General features: G+C 39.0%; 1 protein-coding gene across 5 annotated transcripts in view; it reads left to right on the top strand.

Moving 5' to 3' along the window:
• The window catches only part of sick (sickie), a 377,677-nt gene that overhangs the window by 262,638 nt on the left and 92,177 nt on the right, over positions 1 to 22,862 (top strand). For all 5 annotated transcript variants that reach the window (XM_088263668.1, XM_088263667.1, XM_088263666.1 and 2 more), the window contains 4 exons: positions 528 to 674; positions 4,572 to 4,675; positions 5,831 to 5,977; positions 6,694 to 6,845. In XM_088263668.1, coding sequence (XP_088119794.1) covers positions 528 to 674; positions 4,572 to 4,675; positions 5,831 to 5,977; positions 6,694 to 6,845 — 550 coding nt within the window. The remainder of the gene's footprint in view (positions 1 to 527; positions 675 to 4,571; positions 4,676 to 5,830; positions 5,978 to 6,693; positions 6,846 to 22,862) is intronic.

The following is a 22,862-nucleotide window of genomic DNA, read 5'->3' as shown; positions in this document are numbered from 1 at the left end:
TTATTATTAAACGAAAAAGGATCAGGAACTTAAAAAAATTTTAAAAAGTCAAATTCATCTGTGAAAAAAGGTGCCGGAATGCCGTTCCACTGCGTTACATGAAAAAAAAAGCCCTACATATCGCTCACTCCTTTCAAGAACGTCATAAATCAAAAAACTGGATTTCTCAGGAGAATATTTTTAAAGTTTAAAAATATGATACAATGTATTAAAAATAAATATCAAGCCACTTGTTGAACTTTTTACTGTGCAACAGATCTTTTTATTTAAAACTTGAATGTATTTTCTCCATTTAAAAAATATTAAGTATATTTCAAAAAATAATTAAACAATACCTTTTCTTCAAAATGCAGAAACAACACTTTCTGCCCTGTAGCGGGTAAATATTAAGTTTAAAATATGCCTCTTTTGCTGGTAAATAGTACATTTTCTTGATGATTTTTGATTTATGACGTTCTTGAAAGGAGGGAGCGATAAATGTTATTTTATAGGTTATAAATTACAAATTGTTCTGTGTTTTCTTCCAGTAATACTTATTCGGCAACTGGCCGCCTATCAGAATGCGACTCCATGGAATCTCTCCAGAGCCTTCAGCCCGGAGGAAGTAGCCGAGCACCTCCCAGGCTGCTGCATCAGCCAGCACCGACTCGGCTCAACAGGAGTAACAGCATAAGGTGAGGCCGCATCCCCAAATGTGTTGTGACTCTTCTAAGTCTTTTCATAATTCATACTGCCGTAGCTGAACAACTCGAGAAGGAATTGTTGTTTTTTATTGTCAATTTTATTTGGTAAATACCACTTTTTCTTCTAATTTATTGTGACCCAAATATAAACAATAATTATATTATTTATTGTAACTGCAGACAGTTGGTAGAATTCCATATTGAATTGTTGGGTAATATATCCAAAATTAAACACGGTTTTTTTGGTTGAATTCTACATTTATTTATGTATATTTTAATACGTGACGCGTTTCGTCTTCTTAGGACATTATCAAACACTCAAAATTTGATAATGTCCTAAGAAGACGAACGCGTCACGTATTAAAATATACATAAATAAATGTAGAATTCAACCAAATAAACCGTGTTTAATTTAGGATATATTACCCAACAATAATTATATATTTATTGTGACACAAGTATATACAAATTAACCTTTAATCTCTAGGGAAATGAGTTTTTAAGGAAATTTTAAAACATAGTTTGTTCAGTCGGTAAAACATACTCATTAACTTTACTTTTCGTATTGCGTTAGGCAAGAAGTATAGAGTTCTCTAGGCCAATGTTCTGTAAACTTTTTCTATTCAAAGTACACCTACCAAATTAAAAAAAATTCAGAGGTACATATTTTCCATATTATGGTACATATTTTCCATATTTAATAATTATGTTTAATGCGAAATGTGAGCCAATTTAACTGAGCACAGGCAATCAAAATTTGGGGCAATTGTGTTATTTTCACAAAACTAGACGTTTTTTCACATTTGTCATAAACTTTTATTTATTTTTTATTTTATTTTTTTATTTGCATATACTGTATACATTTATTAAAAGAACAATTTTGGACATATTATAATATTTTTTTGGAGAGACCCACCAAGCCACCTCGTGTGTCTTGTCGGTGGAGTTCTTTTTCTATACATTTTTTATTGTTTTTATCTATTTTAACCAAAAATACACAAAAATAGAGAAAAAATTAAGAATATAAACTATTTAACAATTTTCATCGAATTAACTCTTGAACATTTACCCATTCCTTTATTTTACCTTTGTTCCGTATTTTATTTTGACCTCTAACCTCTGTCGGCAACAAATTAAAAATGTTTGGAACGATATATTGCAGTGTTGGACTCCCATATTTATTGTTAATTCTTGGGACTATCAAACCTTCGTTGTGGGTAAATTGTGTATTATGGTTGTGTACAATATTTTTGTCTAGTTTGTTGTTCAACGATGATACTCATCCACAATATTCCACGTACCGGAAGTAACTTTAAATATTTATATATCAAGATTGGATTGTCCCTTTGATTATGTATATGACTGGGTACAATTTTTTTGATTATGGAATATTGCAGATTATGAACCGTTTTTAAATTATTATTTTTTTGTTGAATGTCCCCAAGACTTAATTCCATATCTGTATATGGATTCTACTAAAGAACTGTAAATAATCTTTAAGGTCTGTTTAGGCATGATAAAGTACAACTTATAAAAAAACAAAGTTTAATTTGTGTGTAACAATGTTATTTTATATTTTTCTATATTTGTCAATAGATTTGAATAAATAATAGTATTTTCCAAGTAAAATAGGAATTGAATGACTAATTTCACCAATGTAACATTGTTTGCTGTAGCTATATTTCAACTGGATCCAGTCTACTTTCATCCTTTGCTAACTCCACGCTCCCCTTCCATACATTAGGTTTATAATGGCTCCTGTAATTACCTCCAAAAACATAAAAGCATGATCAATGTGTATGTGCATACACGTCTTTAGTGTAAAATTTGATCTACATCTTCTCCATGAGCCCTCTGTCCTCCACTGCTGGATATAGGCCTCTTCCCCTCCTTTCCATTTCCTCCGGACGGTTGCTACTTGCAGCCAGTTTCTACCCCCCCCCCCAGCGACTATGTCGTCGGATCGTCTCTTTTAGGGTCTTCCGACACCTCTTTTGTTCTCCCAAGGTCTCCATCGTAAAATTCTTGGGCTCCATCTTGTGGGGTCCTGTCTTGCAATATGTCCTGACCATTGCCATTTGAGTTTTGCCATGCAAATTTGATCTTCTTATTCTTCTTCTTTTTGTAGATCCTAGGGATCTGTTTGTGCCTCCGCACGTCGCTCTTGGGATGTCAACTCCCAGCTGTTTTTCCATCTTTTCGGAGGTCTACCTGGAGGCCTGCGTCCTTCAGGGTTACCTTAAAGGGCGATACGTGGAAGTCTGTCTTCTGACATTCTGTTTATATGTTTCTTCCAGTATCGCCTTCGTTGTCGTCCCCACCTCACGAAATCCTCCGTCTTACACATGCGGCTATTGGTCGAACACATGTTTTGTATATTTTCATTTTATTTTCTATTCTCACGTGTTTGTTCCTCTACACCGAGTTTCTGAGGCATCCGCATATAACTGCAACCTTGTTTATTTGTTTCTGAGTCTCACCATTTTGATCCACTAGCTGTAAATCCTTGTGTGTTCCTGTAAAATTGTTGTATTTACCAGATTTTAATGTTAGATTGTTTGGATTGTCAGCTACCTCAGGGACAGGACCTTTCCAAGGTACAACTATTTGCAATTATGGCCACGTATTTTTATTATGACTTGTTATATTCGATGTTACTTTAAAAATTTCAAGCTTACGTGTTTTGAGAATCATTCACCTTGCAATATATATTTTCGCTATGAACGTTTCAACAGATTCTATCATGATTATTCTCTATGATTACTATACATTCCCGTGGAATATTTCTGGTAATTTTGAAAGTGTCCAAATACTTATTCACAAATCTGGATTATCTCCAATTGGGAGATATTTTTTTAAATTATTTTTTGACATCTCAACATAGATGAAGAATAATATGGAAGTCTGGGCATTTACTGGGCTTACGACCGAATGCCCAGACTTCCATATTCTTCTTCATCTATGTTGTCAAAAAATAACCCCTAATTCGAGATAATCCAGATATGTGAACACTGTGACGTGGCATGGCAGGAGCCATGGTGTAGTTGGGTAGACGCCCGACTGCGAAACTGGCGTTGCGGGTTCGATTCCCGCCAATGGCAAAATGAATTCAAGACAAATTTATTTTCAATTGGTCTGGACGTTTGTGATATACTTTTCACATTTTCCTTCCCTGTCCTTACTATCCTACCTGCAGACAAGCATCTAAAATAGAAGCTTTGCGGGTTATTACTTTTAAAAGTATTTGGACACACTCAAAATGTTGTAAATAACTGCTTAACACACAGTTTGGAGGAAATGCTTCAAAGTGTCTTTTCCATACTGTTGGTAGAGAGTGGGAGACGCTTATAAGCGTTCTATTTGCTTACTTTTGATAGAGCGCGAGACCCTCCAAGAAACATTGTACAGATGGGAATTGGGTTTGCGGTTTCTTGTGATTAGTATACTGAACGTCGGGCAGCAAACTATCTGAGTATAATTACGGTCGGGGTTGATGAAAAAATTGCCCAAAAACAATGTGTTTACAATCAAATAATGCTGCGTCGATACAGTGCAGTGCCCTTTGCACCATTAGATGCGGACAAGGGTTAAAAGAAGCTGTTTTTTTCCATCATTAGCTTCGGACCTTCAAAAAGGCAACACCGGTTTTATATTGTTAGGAAATGTATTAATATTTAGTTACGTACATATTTCACAGTATTGTCAGCTTTAAACTTAAATTCGCTTACGCACATTTGTTTTCCACTGTTGTTGTGTCTTAATGCTTCTGTCCAGTCTAAAATCACATTGCTTTGGTCAGCACTTTAATATTGATGTATTTGTTGATTTGGTTGTATTTTTGTATTATGTGTCTGTATATTTTTAAAGGAATTCCATCTTTATCAACAGATCAACCAAATCTGAGAAATTGTACCCGTCGATGCTGCAGAGGTCTTCAGAAGGCGAGTATGAACCATACTATTGTCTGCCAGTCAACTATGGAGAGGGCCAAGGTTTGTATTAGGGGTATAACCTAACCTTAACCAACCTTTCAAATCTAACCTAACCACAATCAACCATTCAAATCTAACCTGACTTCATTCAACCTTTCAAATGTAACCCAACCTCAATCAACCATTCAAATGTTCTTCTTCTTCATCTTCTTGCTCAATGCTGAGCGTCGTGGTCTTCTGGAATGTCAGGCACTTGGTGCACAAGTCCTCTCCATTCTTCCCGGTCCTGGGCCAACTTGATGGCAGCGTTTAGCGAGGATCCGGTTAATTCCTTTATTTGGTCTGTCCATCTTGTTGGAGACCGTCCTCTTGCCCGCTTGCCTTCACATTCAAATGTAACTTATCACAATCATCCTTTCAATTGTAACTTGACTAAATTCAAACTTTCAAATCTAATCTGAGCTCAATCAATTTTTCTAATGTAATCTAACCACAATCAATCTAACCTGACCTTAATCTACCTTTCAAATCTAACCTGACCTCAATCAACCTTTCAAATCTATCTTGAGCTCAATCAACCATTAGAATGTAACCTAACCACAATCAAACTTTCAAATCTAACCTAATCTCAATTAACCATTCAAATCTAACCTGACCTCAATCAACCTTTCAAAGCTATCTTGAGCTCAATCAACCATTAGAATGTAACCTAACCACAATCAACCTTTCAAATCTAACCCGACCTCAATCAAACTTTCAATTCTATCTTGAGCTCAATCAACCATTCAAATATAACCTAACCATAATCGACCATTCATATATAACCTAACCTATTCAGCCTTTCAAATCTAACCTGACCTCAATTAGCATTTCCTCAAGGTTATAAATAACTAGTGTTCATTGCTTCTATTTTTAACCTTAACTCCTACTTGCCTCTTCCATTTTCTGTAGCAGTGATGTCCTTCACTTGTGTATTCTATATCCCGCAAATATAATACATAACACTCCTATATCTAAGGACCTAAAGCGCAGGACTGATCACCTTATCCTTATGTTTTATTATCAACCAAGTTAATCTTTACCCTTACAGTGCCTAATTCGCAGTCAGCCGACTCAACTCAGATCATGACGAAGATCTCTGAATGCCAGTGTCCATGCATGGCCCTGCTAGTCTAGCTCGTGTGTCCCCCGCTGATGTGTGATTTCCCACCCTAGGTATAGAGTACGGTGCGTCCGAGCCCCCCTCCCCTAGCCCCAGATCTGCTCTCTCCCCCCACCACCAGATGCTGCCGCAACACCAACTGGTGCTACCCTCGCAGCACCACTCCGCAAGACACTCGCACTACAAGAAAAATGACGATGGTAACTATGCTTTAACTAATACTTTGTTTTTATTTTTAAAGGAATAACCCATGAAGTCTCTGCGTTTAGAAGCTTGTCTACAGGTAGGATAGGGAAGGTAGATGTGAAAAATCCATCACAAACACCCTGACCAATTGAAAAGAAATCTTTCTTGAATTGAACCCGCGACGTATATTGATCCTCAACCAAGTGGATATCATGGGTGTACTTGCAAAAGCGGGAATTTTATTCAGGCTAAAAGCTTCAAACAACAGGGATCATTCAAACAGGGATTTTAGAGTTAACATTTTTTGCCAATATACCCACCATATGTAATTCCTTCTTGTCTGACTTTGAAATGAGTCCGGCGCAGAAGATACAAATACCCTTCCCATCCTTAAGCATCAATCGACCCAACGCGTAGAAATACTAAGTTTCAAGAATTAGAGTAGTGTGGTTGTCAATTATGGGTAGAATTGGTGAATGTTACAGGTGTGTTAAGAGATTACTTAAACCAGCCTATGATGGTCGTAAGCCCCGTAAATGCCCAGACTTCCATATTCTTCTTCATCTATGCTGAGATGTCAAAATAATAATATATATATATGGTTCAATTTCGAAACATAGTGCTTGGATCACTAGAATTTCACTAGAGACATCTATTGAGGAGATGAAAGTGGTTTTTTATCAACCACGTTTTTTTTTTTTTTGAGAGGGTTAATTGGTAACTTTTTCAGCTCACGGTTCCACTGCCAGTCTGGTTTCCACCGCATCGTCGCTCCACAGCTCCGCAGAGGAGAGACAAGCTCACGAGGCAAGAAAGTTGCGCAGAGAGCTGACAGACGCCAAGGAGAAAGTACACACCCTCACCACACAGCTGACGACCAATGTAAGTGTTGCATGCATCCAATACTTGGTCAATATTGTCTTGATGTCTATCTGAAATATCCATTTTAGGTGAATATTCTTCATACTAAAGAGTGAAACCCGTATTTTACGTTTTGCCGCCAATTGCGTGGAAGGTGCTGGTGTAGTAGGGCCGGACTTTTTTTATCTTTTGCTTTTTGTTAGGAACAAATATTATGTTTAATATTTATATATACATACATATATATATATATATATATATATATATATATATATATATATATATATATATATATATATATATATATATATATATATATATATATATACATATATATATATATATATATATATATATATATATATATATATATATATATATATACATATATATATATAAACATATATATATATATATATATATATAAATATATGTATATATATATATATATATATGTATATATATATATATATATATATATATATATATATATATATATATATATATATATATATATATATATATATATATATATATATATATATATGTAATAAAATAACTAGGTACCTACCTATACATTTTATTAAGTACTTACAAAAAGTACCTACATAAAACAGTTCTACCACCAGATGCCGCATGCTTCGCTCAGAATAAAACAAAAGACTTCCGATAATATTATTAACTGTCAGAATCAGATAGATAGATAGATAGATAGATATAAAAATTATTATAAAGATAAATTAAGAATAAACTTTAATTACAAAGCAACACATTGTTTATTTTATTATTATACACCCACTTTACATATTATTTACAACCAATTTATAAAGAAAAATATTACCACGTTATAAAACGACAATTTTGTTAATTGGAAATGGATTATGAAACATTAGATGTTGTAACCGGCGTGGGTTACGTGCGATGACTCTCAAAAATGTACACGCCTGGCCTTCTTCGGAATCTCCCAACTATGCCACCGTTGTAAGGGGTGACGTTCCAGACGGCCCCGCCGTACCGAGTTACCGAGTAAGCTGGATACGGACGGAGGTGAATGGATGTATGAGCGGAAGAGCGGGCACTGGACCGACAAGTCAACCTCAATAGCCCTGATAAGGGCTTTCCGAAACTGGTCCGTGAATCGGTATAATGAGGCGAAGCGGTCCAGGCTGGCGGCGCGGCGAGTAGTCCAAGGAGCGGGAGCGGAGAAATGAAACACAGGTTTCAACAGTCACACCAGAACTGGTTTATTACAAAAAAATGCGCCCTCTATATACCCGGCCGTGATCGCGTACCGCCCGACAGTGGGAAAGTACAGCCAATCAGCGGCCGGGGGAGAGAGACAGCCATACCTCTGTCTCTCTCTAATGGGCACCGGACGGGCTACACTTTCATACCGTACCGGTGCCGTTCCAACAGTTCGTTATTTATTACAATTTACAATTTACAAGTTTATTACATTACAAGTTATTTTATCCCATCTTATATCAGTAATCTATTTATACTACTTAACATCTAGGCGCATTTATGTATTAACATTGTCTTATTCTTTCTTATATCTAATACATTCTGTAAATACATGAGAAATCGGTAGAATCCATAGAGGCCCTTCTTCGGGCCGCATTCCGACGGGCGACAGTTTCGCTCGCCGCCAGGCGCCTGGAATTCTTTTTCAGGGCCGCCGCACGGGGTGTGCGATCTGTCCGTAACACTCCCCCCGTGCAGCTAGTCTGCACCAAATTTCCTGGGACGGATTGCACGTTCTTCTCCCTTATCACGCCGATGGTGATGATTGTGGCCCGTTCAGCGTGGTCTCTCGGCAGCATCCTCGCGTCACCAGAGACACCAGGCCGCGACTCGCCCTGATGGAGTCGCCTTCCGGGTCACAACGCCAGACTGGAGAAGTCTGGGCTTGAGGTGATGCTTCGCGTCACGTCCAGTGATCAGCATCCTTGTCATCCTTCCAGAGTCATCCGGCCGCATCCATACTCGGGCGGAGACATCTGGCTGCGACTTGTCATCTAAGTCGCCTTGGTTTCCATATTACATTTGCCAGGCTGGCATCGCCTGGGCTTGAGTTGATGCTCCGCGTCACATCATGTGATCACCCGGCAGCATCCTTGTACGGCCAAAGTCATCCGGCCACATCCATAATCGGGCGGAGACGTTTGGCTGCGACTCGTCCTTCGTGAAGTCGCCTTGATTCCCCAGCATCCTTACCAGAGTCATCCGGCCGCAACCTTGTTCGGGCGGAGACGTCCGGCTACGACTTGTCCTAAGTCGCCTAAGTTCCGGAATTCTCACCGGAACCGCATGTGCCAGGCTGGCGTCGCCTGGGCTTCAATTGATGCTCCGCGTCACATCCTTGTGATCACCCGGCAGCATCTTCGTACGACCAGAGTCGTCCAGCCGCAATCGTTCGGGTGGAGACGTCTGGCTGCGACTTATCCTGAGTTTCCTAAGTCGCCTAAGCTCCGGTATTCCCACCGGAACCGCAGGGGCCAGGCTGGCGTCGCCTGGACTTTGAAGTGATGCTCCGCGTCACGTACATATAGTGATCACCCGGCAGCATCCATGCCAGAGTCATCCGGCCGCAACCTCGTTTGGGCGGAGACGTCTGGCTGCGACTTATCTTAGTTTCCTAAGTCGCCTAAGTTCCAGAATCCTCACCGGAACCGCGAGTGCCAGGCAAGCGTCACCTGGGCTTGAATTGATGCTCCGCGTCACATCCTTGTGATCACCCGGCAGCATCCTTGTACTGCCAGAGTCATCCAGCCGCAATCATTCGGGTGGAGACGTCTGGCTGCGACTTATCCTGAGTTTCCTAAGTCGCCTAAGCTCCGGTATTCTCACCAGAACCGCAGGTGCCAAGCAAGCGTCGCTTGGGCTTGAAATGATGCTCCGCGTCACGTGCATAGTGATCACCCGGCAGCATCCTTGTTCGGCCAGAGTTGCCAGCCGCAATCGTTCGGGTGGAGACGTCTGGCTGCGACTTATCTTAGTTTCCTAAGTCGCCTAAGTTCCGGAATCCTCACCGGAACCGCAAGTGCCAGGCAAGCGTCGCCTGGGCTTGAATTGATGCTCCGCGTCACATCCTTGTGATCACCCGGCAGCATCCTTGCCAGAGTCATCCGGCCGCAACCATTCGGGCGGAGACATCTGGCTGCGACTTGTCTTAAGTTTCCTAAGTCGCCTAAATTCCGCATCGGAACCGCGTCAATTGCCAGGCAAGCGTCGCCTGGGCTTGAGTTGATGCTCCGCGTCACATCCTGTGATCACCCGGCAGCATCCTTGCCAGAGTCGTCCGGCCGCAACCATTCGGGCGGAGACATCTGGCTGCGACTTGTCTTGATTTTCCTAAGTCGCCTAAGCTCCGAACTTCCCGTCGGAACCGCATTACATATGCCAGGCTAGAATCGCCTGGGCTTGAAGTGATGCTCCGCGTCACGTGCTTGTGATCACCCGGCAGCATCCATGTGTGGCCATGAGTCATCCAGCCGCAATCATTCAGGTGGAGACATCTGGCCGCGACTTTTCCTTAATGTCGCCTTGGTTCCGAACTACCCGTCGGAACCGCATAAGTTTCCTGGCCGTCAGGCCACGACCCCTCTGCGAGTCGCATTGGTTCCGAACTACCCGTCGGAACTGCATAAGTTTCCTGGCCGTCAGGCCACGACCCTTCTGTGAGTCGCCTTGGTTCCGAACTTCCCGTCGGAACCGTATGAAGTGTGCTACCGGGCCGCGACTTGTCCGAGAGTCGCTCCGGATTTCCCATCGGAACCGCATCAGGCGGCAAATCGTCTCGGGCCCGCAGCGACCCCGCCTTCCCATGATTAGGCGGTTGCTGCGTGGTAGCCTTCGCCGTTATTGCACGCGTATTCGCCGCGCGGCTTCTTTCCTTTGATACTCCCAAGGAGTCGATTGCGCACATTTGCGCCTGTAGTACTCCGCTCGCGGAGTCATTCCCCTTCACTTTGGGGCGTCCGTACGTGACCGGTCCCAGTGCGGTCACTATAGTCAGCTGACCGTCCCTTTGAAGCACTGGGGTGTCGATCGGGAACATTAGAGACGCGTTGTCGAGGCCGATAAGCATCTGCGGTCTGATGACGCGAGCTCCAGTCCGCGCGGGCGCGCCACTTTTGTGTACAAGGTCCAAGTCCTTGATGGTCCTCGCCCCGATCTCGAATTCCCCGTTGTGATCACTTATCAAGGTCACCGTTACACGCTGCGACCTGTGTGTGTTGCTTTGTCCAGTCGCACCTTTTATCGTCAGATTCCTTGCTATCCCCGTAGCACCTATCGCGCGGGCGACACCCTCCTCGAGGAGGGTCACAGACGCAGCCTCGTCCAACAAGGCGAACACTTTTGCGGTCCCCCGCGGTCCCTTCAAAGTAACCGGCAGCACTTTGAATGTGACCGGGACCTCACAGTCATTTGTCCACAGCACCTGCGCATTGTCCACAACTTCCTCACTTTTCACGGCTTCCGCGGCACCCTCCGTGCGGTAGTGCAGGATTCTATTGTGGTGTCTCCGGCAGATTTCACACTTTCTTGCTTCACACTCGGGCACCCTGTGCCCTGATTCCAAACACTGGAAACACAGTTTGGACAGCCGCACAAATTCCCAGCGGTCGTCCACGGTCTTCTTCTCGAACCGTTTGCATCGGCGTAAGTTATGCCCGCTGGCCTTACAAAATACGCATTCCTTGTCACTCGTCGTGTCGCGCGTCGCAAACACGTGACTCCTTGGCTCGACGCGTCGAGCGTTCTCGCGGCGGGCGGGCTCGGCGCACTTGTCGCGCTGACCCGCGCGCTCCTTGTCTCTGTTCCTCGCCACCATTCTGAACAGACCTCCGTGGCGCGTGATGCCGGCGGTGATCTCGTCAAGCCAAGCGGCGAGATCGTAGATACTGCTCCTCGTCTCGCGGCGGCGATCGCGGAACCAATCCCACCGGAGTTGCGTCGGCATCTTGGCAACCATCTCCGCTAGCAGCTGCGGGTTGTCGAGATAGCAAGCGTCCATCCCGTCCACGGTGGTGATGACGTTGCGTATCGAAACCGCAAAATCCACGACTGCTTCATCCGCGGGGTGGTCGGCGAGACTCGGCATCCTCCGGGCGTCTTCCAGTATCTGCGCGATGATGAGTGTCGGGCTGCCGAAGGCGTCCTCCAGCGTCCGCAATATTTCCGACACGTTGCGCGGATACAGTAGCAGGCCTGCTACCATGTGACGCGCACGCCCTTCCAGTGCGCGCGCCAATCTTCCGATGTTGTCAGCGTCCCCTATCCCCCATCTCTCAGTAGATTGGAGATATGCCGCGTTGAAGCGGCGCCATTCCCTCGGGTCTCCGCTGAACTTGGGCAACTCCGGCGGCTGCCCCGACCATCGAAAGTAGTCCCCGCCTCGGGGTGAGGGCTCCGCGTAGATTGCTCTTCCGTCATCTCTGCGGTGCCGTTCGTCCGGTCGAGCTCTGTCGACCCATTCGCGTACCGGGTAGCGATCGCGTTCGTCCGGTGCGCGCCAACGCAAGCCAGAGGTTTCCATACGCCTCGGCTCCGCGTTGCCAGTAGGCGCCGGGCCATGTCCCCCGGGCGCTTCTCCTCTGTGGCCGGTCAGTTCGTCCCGCGATTCCCCAGCGAATCGCGTAGGTTCCGGATCCAACACCGGAACCGGTAGAGCTGCGGCCGATGTCCTGAATTTCGTTCTGGGCTGATTGGCGGCGTCGTCCTGCCGCGTTCGTAGGTGGGTGGATTGTTCGACACCCGGTCGTGACTCCTCCATGAGTCTTTCCGTGCGGGGCGCCGAAACTGTGACGCCACCCGCAATAGCCTCCCCCCCTGGGGGGCTTACGTTAGCTGCTATCCACTGTGACAGGAGCTCACGGAGTTGCTGGAACTGCCTCTCGCTGCTGGCGGCTAGCTCCGCCATCTGGCGGCGCAAGTCGCTACTCGCATCAGTTCGGACTGAACTGACCGAGTCCCGATCCTCCTCACGGCGCTGCTCTTCGGGCTCCATGGCGACGTTGCGTCCCGACCTCAGGGATGCAGGCATCGTAGCTGGAGACTGCGTTGAAGGATCCGGCTCGAAGGACCAAAATGTAACCGGCGTGGGTTACGTGCGATGACTCTCAAAAATGTACACGCCTGGCCTTCTTCGGAATCTCCCAACTATGCCACCGTTGTAAGGGGTGACGTTCCAGACGGCCCCGCCGTACCGAGTTACCGAGTAAGCTGGATACGGACGGAGGTGAATGGATGTATGAGCGGAAGAGCGGGCACTGGACCGACAAGTCAACCTCAATAGCCCTGATAAGGGCTTTCCGAAACTGGTCCGTGAATCGGTATAATGAGGCGAAGCGGTCCAGGCTGGCGGCGCGGCGAGTAGTCCAAGGAGCGGGAGCGGAGAAATGAAACACAGGTTTCAACAGTCACACCAGAACTGGTTTATTACAAAAAAATGCGCCCTCTATATACCCGGCCGTGATCGCGTACCGCCCGACAGTGGGAAAGTACAGCCAATCAGCGGCCGGGGGAGAGAGACAGCCATACCTCTGTCTCTCTCTAATGGGCACCGGACGGGCTACACTTTCATACCGTACCGGTGCCGTTCCAACAGTTCGTTATTTATTACAATTTACAATTTACAAGTTTATTACATTACAAGTTATTTTATCCCATCTTATATCAGTAATCTATTTATACTACTTAACATCTAGGCGCATTTATGTATTAACATTGTCTTATTCTTTCTTATATCTAATACATTCTGTAAATACATGAGAAATCGGTAGAATCCATAGAGGCCCTTCTTCGGGCCGCATTCCGACGGGCGACAGTTTCGCTCGCCGCCAGGCGCCTGGAATTCTTTTTCAGGGCCGCCGCACGGGGTGTGCGATCTGTCCGTAACAGATGTATTAAAACAATTACTACAATATGTTCGGAGTGAGAGAGAAAAATTAGAAGATGATCAAAGAAAACGATTAGAAGATAATCAAAGAAGACGTGGAAATTTAAGAACTAGTGATAAAATCAAAAATAAAAATCATGTGAAAAAAATTTCTACAAAATATAAAATAAAATATATTCCAGAAAAGAAGAATTTCGAAGCAGATTGTATGAGCAGGAATCCAGTAATAGAATCGAAGGAAAATGCAAATGAACAATTAAAAGTTGTAAATTTGGTTAAATTAGAAGATATTTTAAAAGATCAGAATAAAAATGAAGACATACAAATAACACAGAAACAGTGCTTGAAAAATGAATATAAAAATAAAGTAGAAAAAACTTCTACGAAAGATAAAATAAAATATACTCCAGGAAAGAAGAATTTAGAAGTAGATTGTCTAAGCAGGAATCCAGTATTAAAATCGAATGAAAATGCAGATGAACAATTAAAAGTTGTAAATTTGGTTAAATTAGAAGATAATTTAAAAGATCAGAATAAAAATAAAGACATACAAATAACACAGAAACAGTGCTTGAAAAATGAAAATAAAAATAAAGTAGAAAAAACTTCTACGAAAGATAAAATAAAATATACTCCAGGAAAGAAGAATTTAGAAGTAGATTGTATGAGCAGGAATCCAGTATTAGAATCGAAGGAAAATGCAAATGAACAATTAAAAGTTGTAAATTTGGTTAAATTAGAAGATATTTTAAAAGATCAGAATAAAAATGAAGACATTCAAATAACACAGAAACAGTGCTTGAAAAATGAAAATAAAAATAAAGTAGAAAAAACTTCTACGAAAGATAAAATAAAATATACTCCAGGAAAGAAGAATTTAGAAGTAGATTGTCTAAGCAGGAATCCAGTATTAAAATCGAATGAAAATGCAGATGAACAATTAAAAGTTGTTAATTTGGTTAAATTAGAAGATATTTTAAAAGATCAGAATAAAAATGTAGACATGCAAATAACACAGAAACAGTGCTTGAAGAATGAAAATAAAAATAAAGTAGAAAAAAATACTACAAAATATAAAACAAAATATACTCCAGGAAAGAAGAATTTAGAAGTAGATTGTCTAAGCAGGAATCCTGTTTTAGAATCGAATGAAAATGCAGATGAACAATTAAAAGTTGTACATTTGGTTATATTAGAAGATACTTTAAGAGATCTGAATAAAAATGAAGGAATTCAAAAGAAAAAAACAAATGGATTGAAAAAAACTGTGTCTACTTTAAAAGGGTCAAGAAAAAAAAATACAAAAAAAAGAAAGAAAGAAAAAAGAACGGAAAAAAAAGAAAGAAAAAAAAGAAGGAAAAAAAGGAAGAAAGAAAAAAAAAAAAAAAACTTCACATATCACTAAACTTATACCAGTCCCTTCACTACAATAAGATGATCCGGAGGACGAGTGAAAATTTTACTATGAATTTTCATCCCCAAGGGGGGAGATGTAATAAAATAACTAGGTACCTACCTATACATTTTATTAAGTACTTACAAAAAGTACCTACATAAAACAGTTCTACCACCAGATGCCGCATGCTTCGCTCAGAATAAAACAAAAGACTTCCGATAATATTATTAACTGTCAGAATCAGATAGATAGATAGATAGATAGATATAAAAATTATTATAAAGATAAATTAAGAATAAACTTTAATTACAAAGCAACACATTGTTTATTTTATTATTATACACCCACTTTACATATTATTTACAACCAATTTATAAAGAAAAGTATTACCACGTTATATATATATATATATATATATATATATATATATATATATATATATATATATATATATATATATATATATATATACATTTTATTAAGTACCTACATAAAACAGTTCTACCACCAGATGTCGCATGCGTCGCACTGAATAAAACAAAAAACATCAGATAGAAAAAATATAATATTCTGAACTGTCAGAATCAGATAGGTAGATAGAAAAATATCATAAAGATAAATTAAGAATAAACTTTAATTATAAACTTTAATTACAAAGCAACACATGTACCCATATATCTAGTATAAATATTCTCTCCCCAGACTCGTTCACTAGAAATCATTTTTCTCGCTCTGTATCTCCATGTGCTTAAAATCTATGTAAGCGCAACCCGTTTCGTTATGTTTATTAAAATTTCCAATGACAGAAAATGGAAATTTGAATATAATTTCCACTTATTGTCGTTGAAATTTTTGCTAAACATAACGAAACAGGTTGCGCTGAGATAAATTTTAAGCACGTGGAGATACAGAGCGATAAAAATGGTGATTTTGAATAGATGAGTTTAGGATACAAGGGGTAAGAATTTGATTAATCTCTATTTTTTGGATGGACTTTTCGTAAAACTGGTTAAGTTTTTAAGTTTCACAGAATACAACAAATAGTGTACGTATTATTTTTCTGCAAAAAACTCGTTATTTTGTTTTAGTACAAATGTCACGTTTAGGCTAGATCCGATCGGCCGCCATTTGCAATTATTTTGCTTTCCGACCAATAGGATCGGCGCATTCCGGTCACGTGCGTCCTCCCGTTTGAATCTGCTCCACGAACGCCTAGATATCCTGCATTCTTTGGAAGCCCATTCTGCGTCCGAGATGAATTGCATTCTTGCGAGCTTTCTGCTTTCTAGCCGTCATTATTATCTGACTTTCTTCGTCGGTTATTTCATTCATTCCAGCTCGTTTAGTCACTAGTATGTTATATACGGTCAAGCGATGACAAACGGTGAAACCTGGTTACAGTAAAACATTAACTTTTCAATATAAACAGATGTTTAAACCTATTATTTTTTGACATCTCATCAAAGATGAAGAAGAGTATGGAAGTCTGGGCATTTACGGGACTGACGACCGTCATAGGCTGTGATCACTTTACACACATGTAACATTCACCAATTCTACCCATTATTGACAATCACACTACTCGAATTCTTGGAAGTTCTATATATATGAACCAATTTAGAAACCTTGTTCTTGAATCACTAGAACTTCACTAGAGACATCTATTGGTGAGATGTTAAGTATTTGGACACACTCAAAATGTTGTAAATAATTATTTTAATCATATGTTTTTTATTGTTATCTACCAAAAAGAGAAAGATAGTTTCTATCTTTTCCTTTTATTTCCGACTTTAATTGTTGATATTTGGAACTGCAGCGTAAAAAAATATATGGGTACATTATTGTATTATCTACCAGGATAATAGGATTATGAAGATGTATTGTATGGAGTAGGAAACTGTCCGCTTTTGTAAAATTATCTCATTTGTTAAAGTCGGCGTGACGTATCCTCACTTTGGTGACGTCACCTTCACCAGAGACGAACTGACGACGATCTTATTTTTTTACTACCGTCATTTTGGAAATTTTATTTTTTTTTTAGCATAAGTTATCTTAGCGTTCCTGCGAACCTGATACCCAATATATTTTACTGTTATTGAACTTAAAAGACGAAATAGAATATTGTACAAATGTAGTTGGAAAGAGAAGCAGAGGAAGACGGAGGAAAACTTGTCATGATCAAGTATTTCTTTTAATACTCGAAAGTGTGAATAATCGGCGAGTATGTATGAAGAGATGCATGATTGTGGAAGAGGCGAAGATTGTTCGCAAAGACACACTGGTATGACGTTCTATTATCTCTGCCTACCCCTGCGGGGAAGCGGTGTGGTGGTTAGTTAGTTATATTCTTCGAATTTTGTGATACGTAAAGTACATATGTAAGTTTAAGACAATCTCAATATATATGAAGATGCATTTCCAGGGTTTGCGATCTGTCATAAGCTGGTTTAAGCGATCACTTTACACACGTGTAACATTCCCCATTGATAAGTGGAGTTACGTCCGGAATTAACGAACGAAAATTTGCACTTTGGTTTATTTATTTTCACTTAATGATTCGGCAGTAACTTTGCGGTAAGAATCTATCCATTTTTTCTTTAAGTTTTACTTCGTAAACACCAATATTTCTTATGCATCGAAATTCGTGTCAAAATAGATTTTAATAAAAAGTGGTATTTACTAAGCAAAACTTAAATGATAAATTGATTTATTTATTTTTCCTTGAATGAATTTCGCAGATTCTTGTGGCACATTTTACAAACTTTATAAAATAAAACAACTTTTTTTTACCCAAACTTTTAGTACATTTTATCTCCAACCGGTTGGAGAAAAAATGTACCAATAAAAGATTGGTTTAAAACAAAGTTGTTTTTATTTTAAAAATGGATTTATTTATCTTTATTATTTTTCTGAAACGCACAAATACGTGGACGCCATAATAAATGCGTTTAGTAATTTAGTTTTCATAACTGATTTAGAAATTTCTGATTAAAATCTTTCAATACCGGCCCTGTGGTTTTCGCCAATATAATAGATGAAAAGAATTCAAGGCCTGCCAGGTAAGCGGTCCGCTCGATCTAAAGTGACAAAAGTCATTTTTTATGGTGTCTTTTTGTCGTGTTTACGCACTTATTGCCATTCGCAGGTATATTACCCGTTTATAAATTCATAAAATACAGAATCTATTGAGCAATATACTTTTTAAATGTATTTATGGCTCGAGATGTTTGAAAGCATTCGTAAAACGGGCAACTTTTATTCGTTTCTCTCCGGCTTAAAAATATTCAGTCGTTATATATGGAAACAGCGTTTAGACTTCTTATACTATGTGAAAAAAATTAAATACATTTTATCAATTTAAATTTAAAGCGATCAAGTGAACATTTCGTCAGTCCAATATGTTCAAACATCAGTATTTGAGTTCTTGAAAAATGTTCAAGTTCAAGTGAAAAATGTTTTAAAGACATAGAAAGGAGAGTGAATGCTGGGAACAAAGTGAATGGTGCACTGAAATCAGTTATAGCAAATAAAAACCTATCAGCGGAAGCTAAACTGGCAGTGCACAACGGAGTCCTAGTTCCAACTCTAATGTATGGAAGTGAAACATGGAGTTGGCAAAAGAAGGATGAAAGTAGACTGAATGCAGTCGAAATGCGATCTCTCAGAAGAATGTGTAACAAAACGATGTATGATAGATGTGCAAATAGTGAAATAAGGAAGGAATGCAAAGCTGAGATAAGCATTATCGATAAAATTAAGAAAGGTGTGTTGAGATGGTTTGGACATGTAGAACGAATGAGTGAGGAAAGAACGGTAAAACAAATTTATGAGGCGAATGTTAGCGGGAAAAGAAGCAGAGGAAGACCGAGAAAAACATGGCACGATCAGGTATGCCAAATACTTGAAAGTGGTCAGGTTAGGAGTCGTAACAATCGGCGGGTATGTATGAGGAGATGCATGAACGTGGAAGAGGCGAAGAATGTTTGCAAGGACAGAGTGGTGTGGCGCTCTATTCTCTCTGCCTACCCCTGCGGGAAGCGGCGTGATGGTTAGTTAGTTTTTGAAAAATGTTCAAATATCAGTATTTCAACTCTTGAAAATATTCAAATATCATTATTTTAATTGCATTTTTTCAATAATATTATTCAACTATTCAAAATGTTCAAATATTATTCATATTATACACTCTCTTTTCAACAACGTCAAATATCAAAAAACTTGATTTTTCAGAAGATCGTTTTTTAAAGTTTAAAAATATAATGTAATGTATTAAAAATAAATATCAAGCCACTTATTGAACTTTTTACTGTGCAACAGATCTTTTTAGGTAAAACCTAAATGTTTTTTCGCCGTTTGAAAAATATTTAGTATATTTAAAAAAAAATAATTAAACAATACCTTTTCTTCAAAATGCAAAAACAACACTTTCTGGCTGTAGCGGGTAAATATTAAGTTAAAAATATGCCGCTTTTGCTGGTATATATATAGTATATTTTCTGGGCATTTCAAAAACATGCACAACTGAAAATTGACGATTTTTGAAATATGACGTTGTTGATATCAAATGGTATTAGAATTTTTTAGAAATTTTAACTCATGAAAAGTGCTAAAATATCCCCGTTTCAACTCTTGTGCAAAAAATTGGAAAATCATTATTTCAACTCTTGGGAAAAAATACTTTTAAAAAAGTATTTTTGACACTTTTATACTACATGGTTGAATTGTTTTTAGACACTTTTTGACTAGATTAATATTTAAAATTCAAGTAAATACATGACTTTTTTATTTGATACTCGGCTGAGTTTACCAATAAATTCGGTGCTTTTTTGTTTGCTTTTCTTATATGTATAAGAGTACTTGATAATTCATAAGAAAATAAATAATTAAACCCTCATCCACACCCCAGTGGTGCATAGGGCACTGCTTTATATGAACACAGTGTCATCTTGATCTTTTACACACGAAGGAAAGGTGATCAGCCCTCCGCTTCAGGTTATAATAATAATAATAAAACCCTTATCCGCACCCCAATGGTGCATAGGGCACTGCTTCATATGAACACAGTGTTATCTGGATCGTTTACACGCGAAGGAAAGGTGATCAGCCCTCCGCTTCAGGTGCCAGTCCAGGGTAATATGAATAAATATTACAGTGAAAAAATCACTTACATTTATTTGACCCCCCCTGGGAATCGAACCCGGGACCTCCAGAACGGTAGCCGAGCGTGCTGACCATTACACTACGGAGGCGGACATAATTCATAGCTGAGCATTAAATTTAAATCCCCTATGCATTATACTCCGTACATACTAAAAATACATAAATACTTTTTTTTAAATATATTTCAAAATCCATTTTAGATTCTTAAATATTGATTACATACATCCTTGGCTTGAATTGTCTCCATTATTCTTTTGTGTTTACGAACTGTATCAATGGAGTTTTTTTCTCATTTTGAATTTTAAATGCGATCACGTGGTTCTGTCGGGAGCAGCAGCCAATGAGGCGTGTTTCCAATTTCAAATCGTCTTCAGTGGCCAGGGGTAACGAACATTTAAATTGACGTCATGGCTTTAAAGATTTTTTAAAACATTCAGAAAATAAAAGTGTTAATAAATCAAATAAAATAAATATTTTTTGGCTACATTTCGACAACAGATTGGCCACCAAACTACAAAGAATTTGAGTAGTTTGTTTGTCAAACACGGGTAGAATTGGTGAACGTTGCACATGTAAAAAGTGATCACTTAAACCAGCGTTAGACGGTCATAAGCCCAGACTTTTATTTTCATTTTAATCTAGGTTGAGGTGTAAAAAAAAAGAATGTAAAAAAAAATAATTGGAGATAATCCAGTTTTGTGAACAAGTTTTTGAACACACACAAAATGTTGTTAATCTCTCTCTTCTCTTGTTCAAACCCTTACCCGCACCCCAATGGTGCATAGGGCACTGCATCATATAAACGCAGTGTTATCTCGATCGTTAATGCATGAAGGAAAGGTGATCAGCCATCCGCTTCAGGGTAATATTGAATAAGTATTAAAGTGAAAAAATCACTTATATTTATTTAACCCTCCACCCTGGGAATCGAAAGCGGGACCTTTAGAACGGTAGTCGAGCGGGCTGACCATTACACTACGAGGCGGACAATTTTGTTAATAATATTTAATGTATTAATAATTTATATAGTTAAATAATATATATAATTTCAAGGTGTTACACCCCTGACAAGCGCTCATTGTGTTTATGATTGGACGAGTAGATTTACCAAATCAGTCAGTTGAGAGCCGTCGCGCTGTGTTGACGCGCGTCTGCGTTCCGTTTAGTTTTTGCGCGAAGTTGTGTTATTTATATCCGGATTATAAAATTAAAGTGATATTTTGTGCAAAACAAGTGTGAAAAATAGTTGAATAAATACCTACCTACCAATAACCATTGATAAATACAAGTTTTCTGTGAAATTTACCGACAAAATGTGAGGATAAATCTACCAAAATGGATTTGGATTTCACTGTTATTTGAATTTGTTTTCTATCCATGGTTTTAATTTAAATTTAGTTCTTGTTTTTAACCTACCTATCAAAAACCATTGATAAATACAAGTTTTCTGTGAAATTTACCGACAAAATGTGAGGATAATTCTACCAAAAAGGATTTGGATTTCACTGTTATTTGAATTTGTTTTTTTATCCTTCGTTTAAATTTGAATTTAGTTCTTGTTGTTATTCGTTTGTTTTTGTGTTATTATTACTCGTTATTCGTTTGACTTATTTCCATATTAGGGTCAATGTATTCGGGTCAACAAGGAATTGATAAAAAATCACACAAAATATTTTTATTTTTTCTTTATCACATATTAAATCTTCTACAGCATTTATTTATATATATATATGAATATTTTTAATGTATTTTTGTCGCAAATTTTAAAGAATATCGAATTACTGGAATGAAGAAAAAAGTTTTGTTAGCATTGACGATGTCGTTTAAAAACGTCAATATGTGTTTTAAAAAATCATGTATGTATAATAATGAATTTACCACTATAATAAGAGATTTTTCGGTACATAAATATAATTTTAAATATAACGTTTTAATAATATTTTGACGTCATTTTCCCAATTATAATATTCATTTTTAGACTAATACAACTAAAAAAAAGTAATATTGCTCTATTCACTCCGCCTACCTCTGTGGATAAGCGGTGTGATAATAAATTTAAATATACCTATGGCAGATTTTTGCAAATCTAATAAAATACTTTCCTATTTATAATAAATAAAAATTAAAAAAAAAACATGCTAATGAATCATGCGACTAATTAAGGGTTGGTTTAATTAAAGATTGGTTGTCAATATTTCTACTATTTTAAGTTTTACTTAGTAAATACCACTATTACTTATAAATATACCACTTTTACAATTAACAGTGGTATTTACTAAGCAAAACTTAAATCAAAAATGGATTGATTTTACCACGAAGTGACTGCCGAATCAATTAATGAAAATATTTCTACTCGTTAAATCATTGCATTTTGACTTATAATAATAATAATAAACCCTTATCCGCACCCAATGGTGCATAGGGCACTGCTTCATATGAACACAGTGTTATCTTGATCGTTTACACACGAAGGAAAGTTGATCAGCCCTCCGCTTCAGGTACCAGTCCAGGGTAATAGTGAATAAATATTACAGTGAAAAAAATCACTTATATTTATTTGACCCTTTGTGAATCGAAC

This window comes from Brachycentrus maculatus, unplaced genomic scaffold (genome assembly GCF_059751285.1).
Source record: "Brachycentrus maculatus isolate JH-2025_06_01 unplaced genomic scaffold, ASM5975128v1 h1tg000202l, whole genome shotgun sequence".
NCBI classification, from domain to species: domain Eukaryota; kingdom Metazoa; phylum Arthropoda; class Insecta; order Trichoptera; family Brachycentridae; genus Brachycentrus; species Brachycentrus maculatus.
Note: the sequence above shows the minus strand (reverse complement) of the source record. Positions and strands in the feature narration are given on the sequence as shown.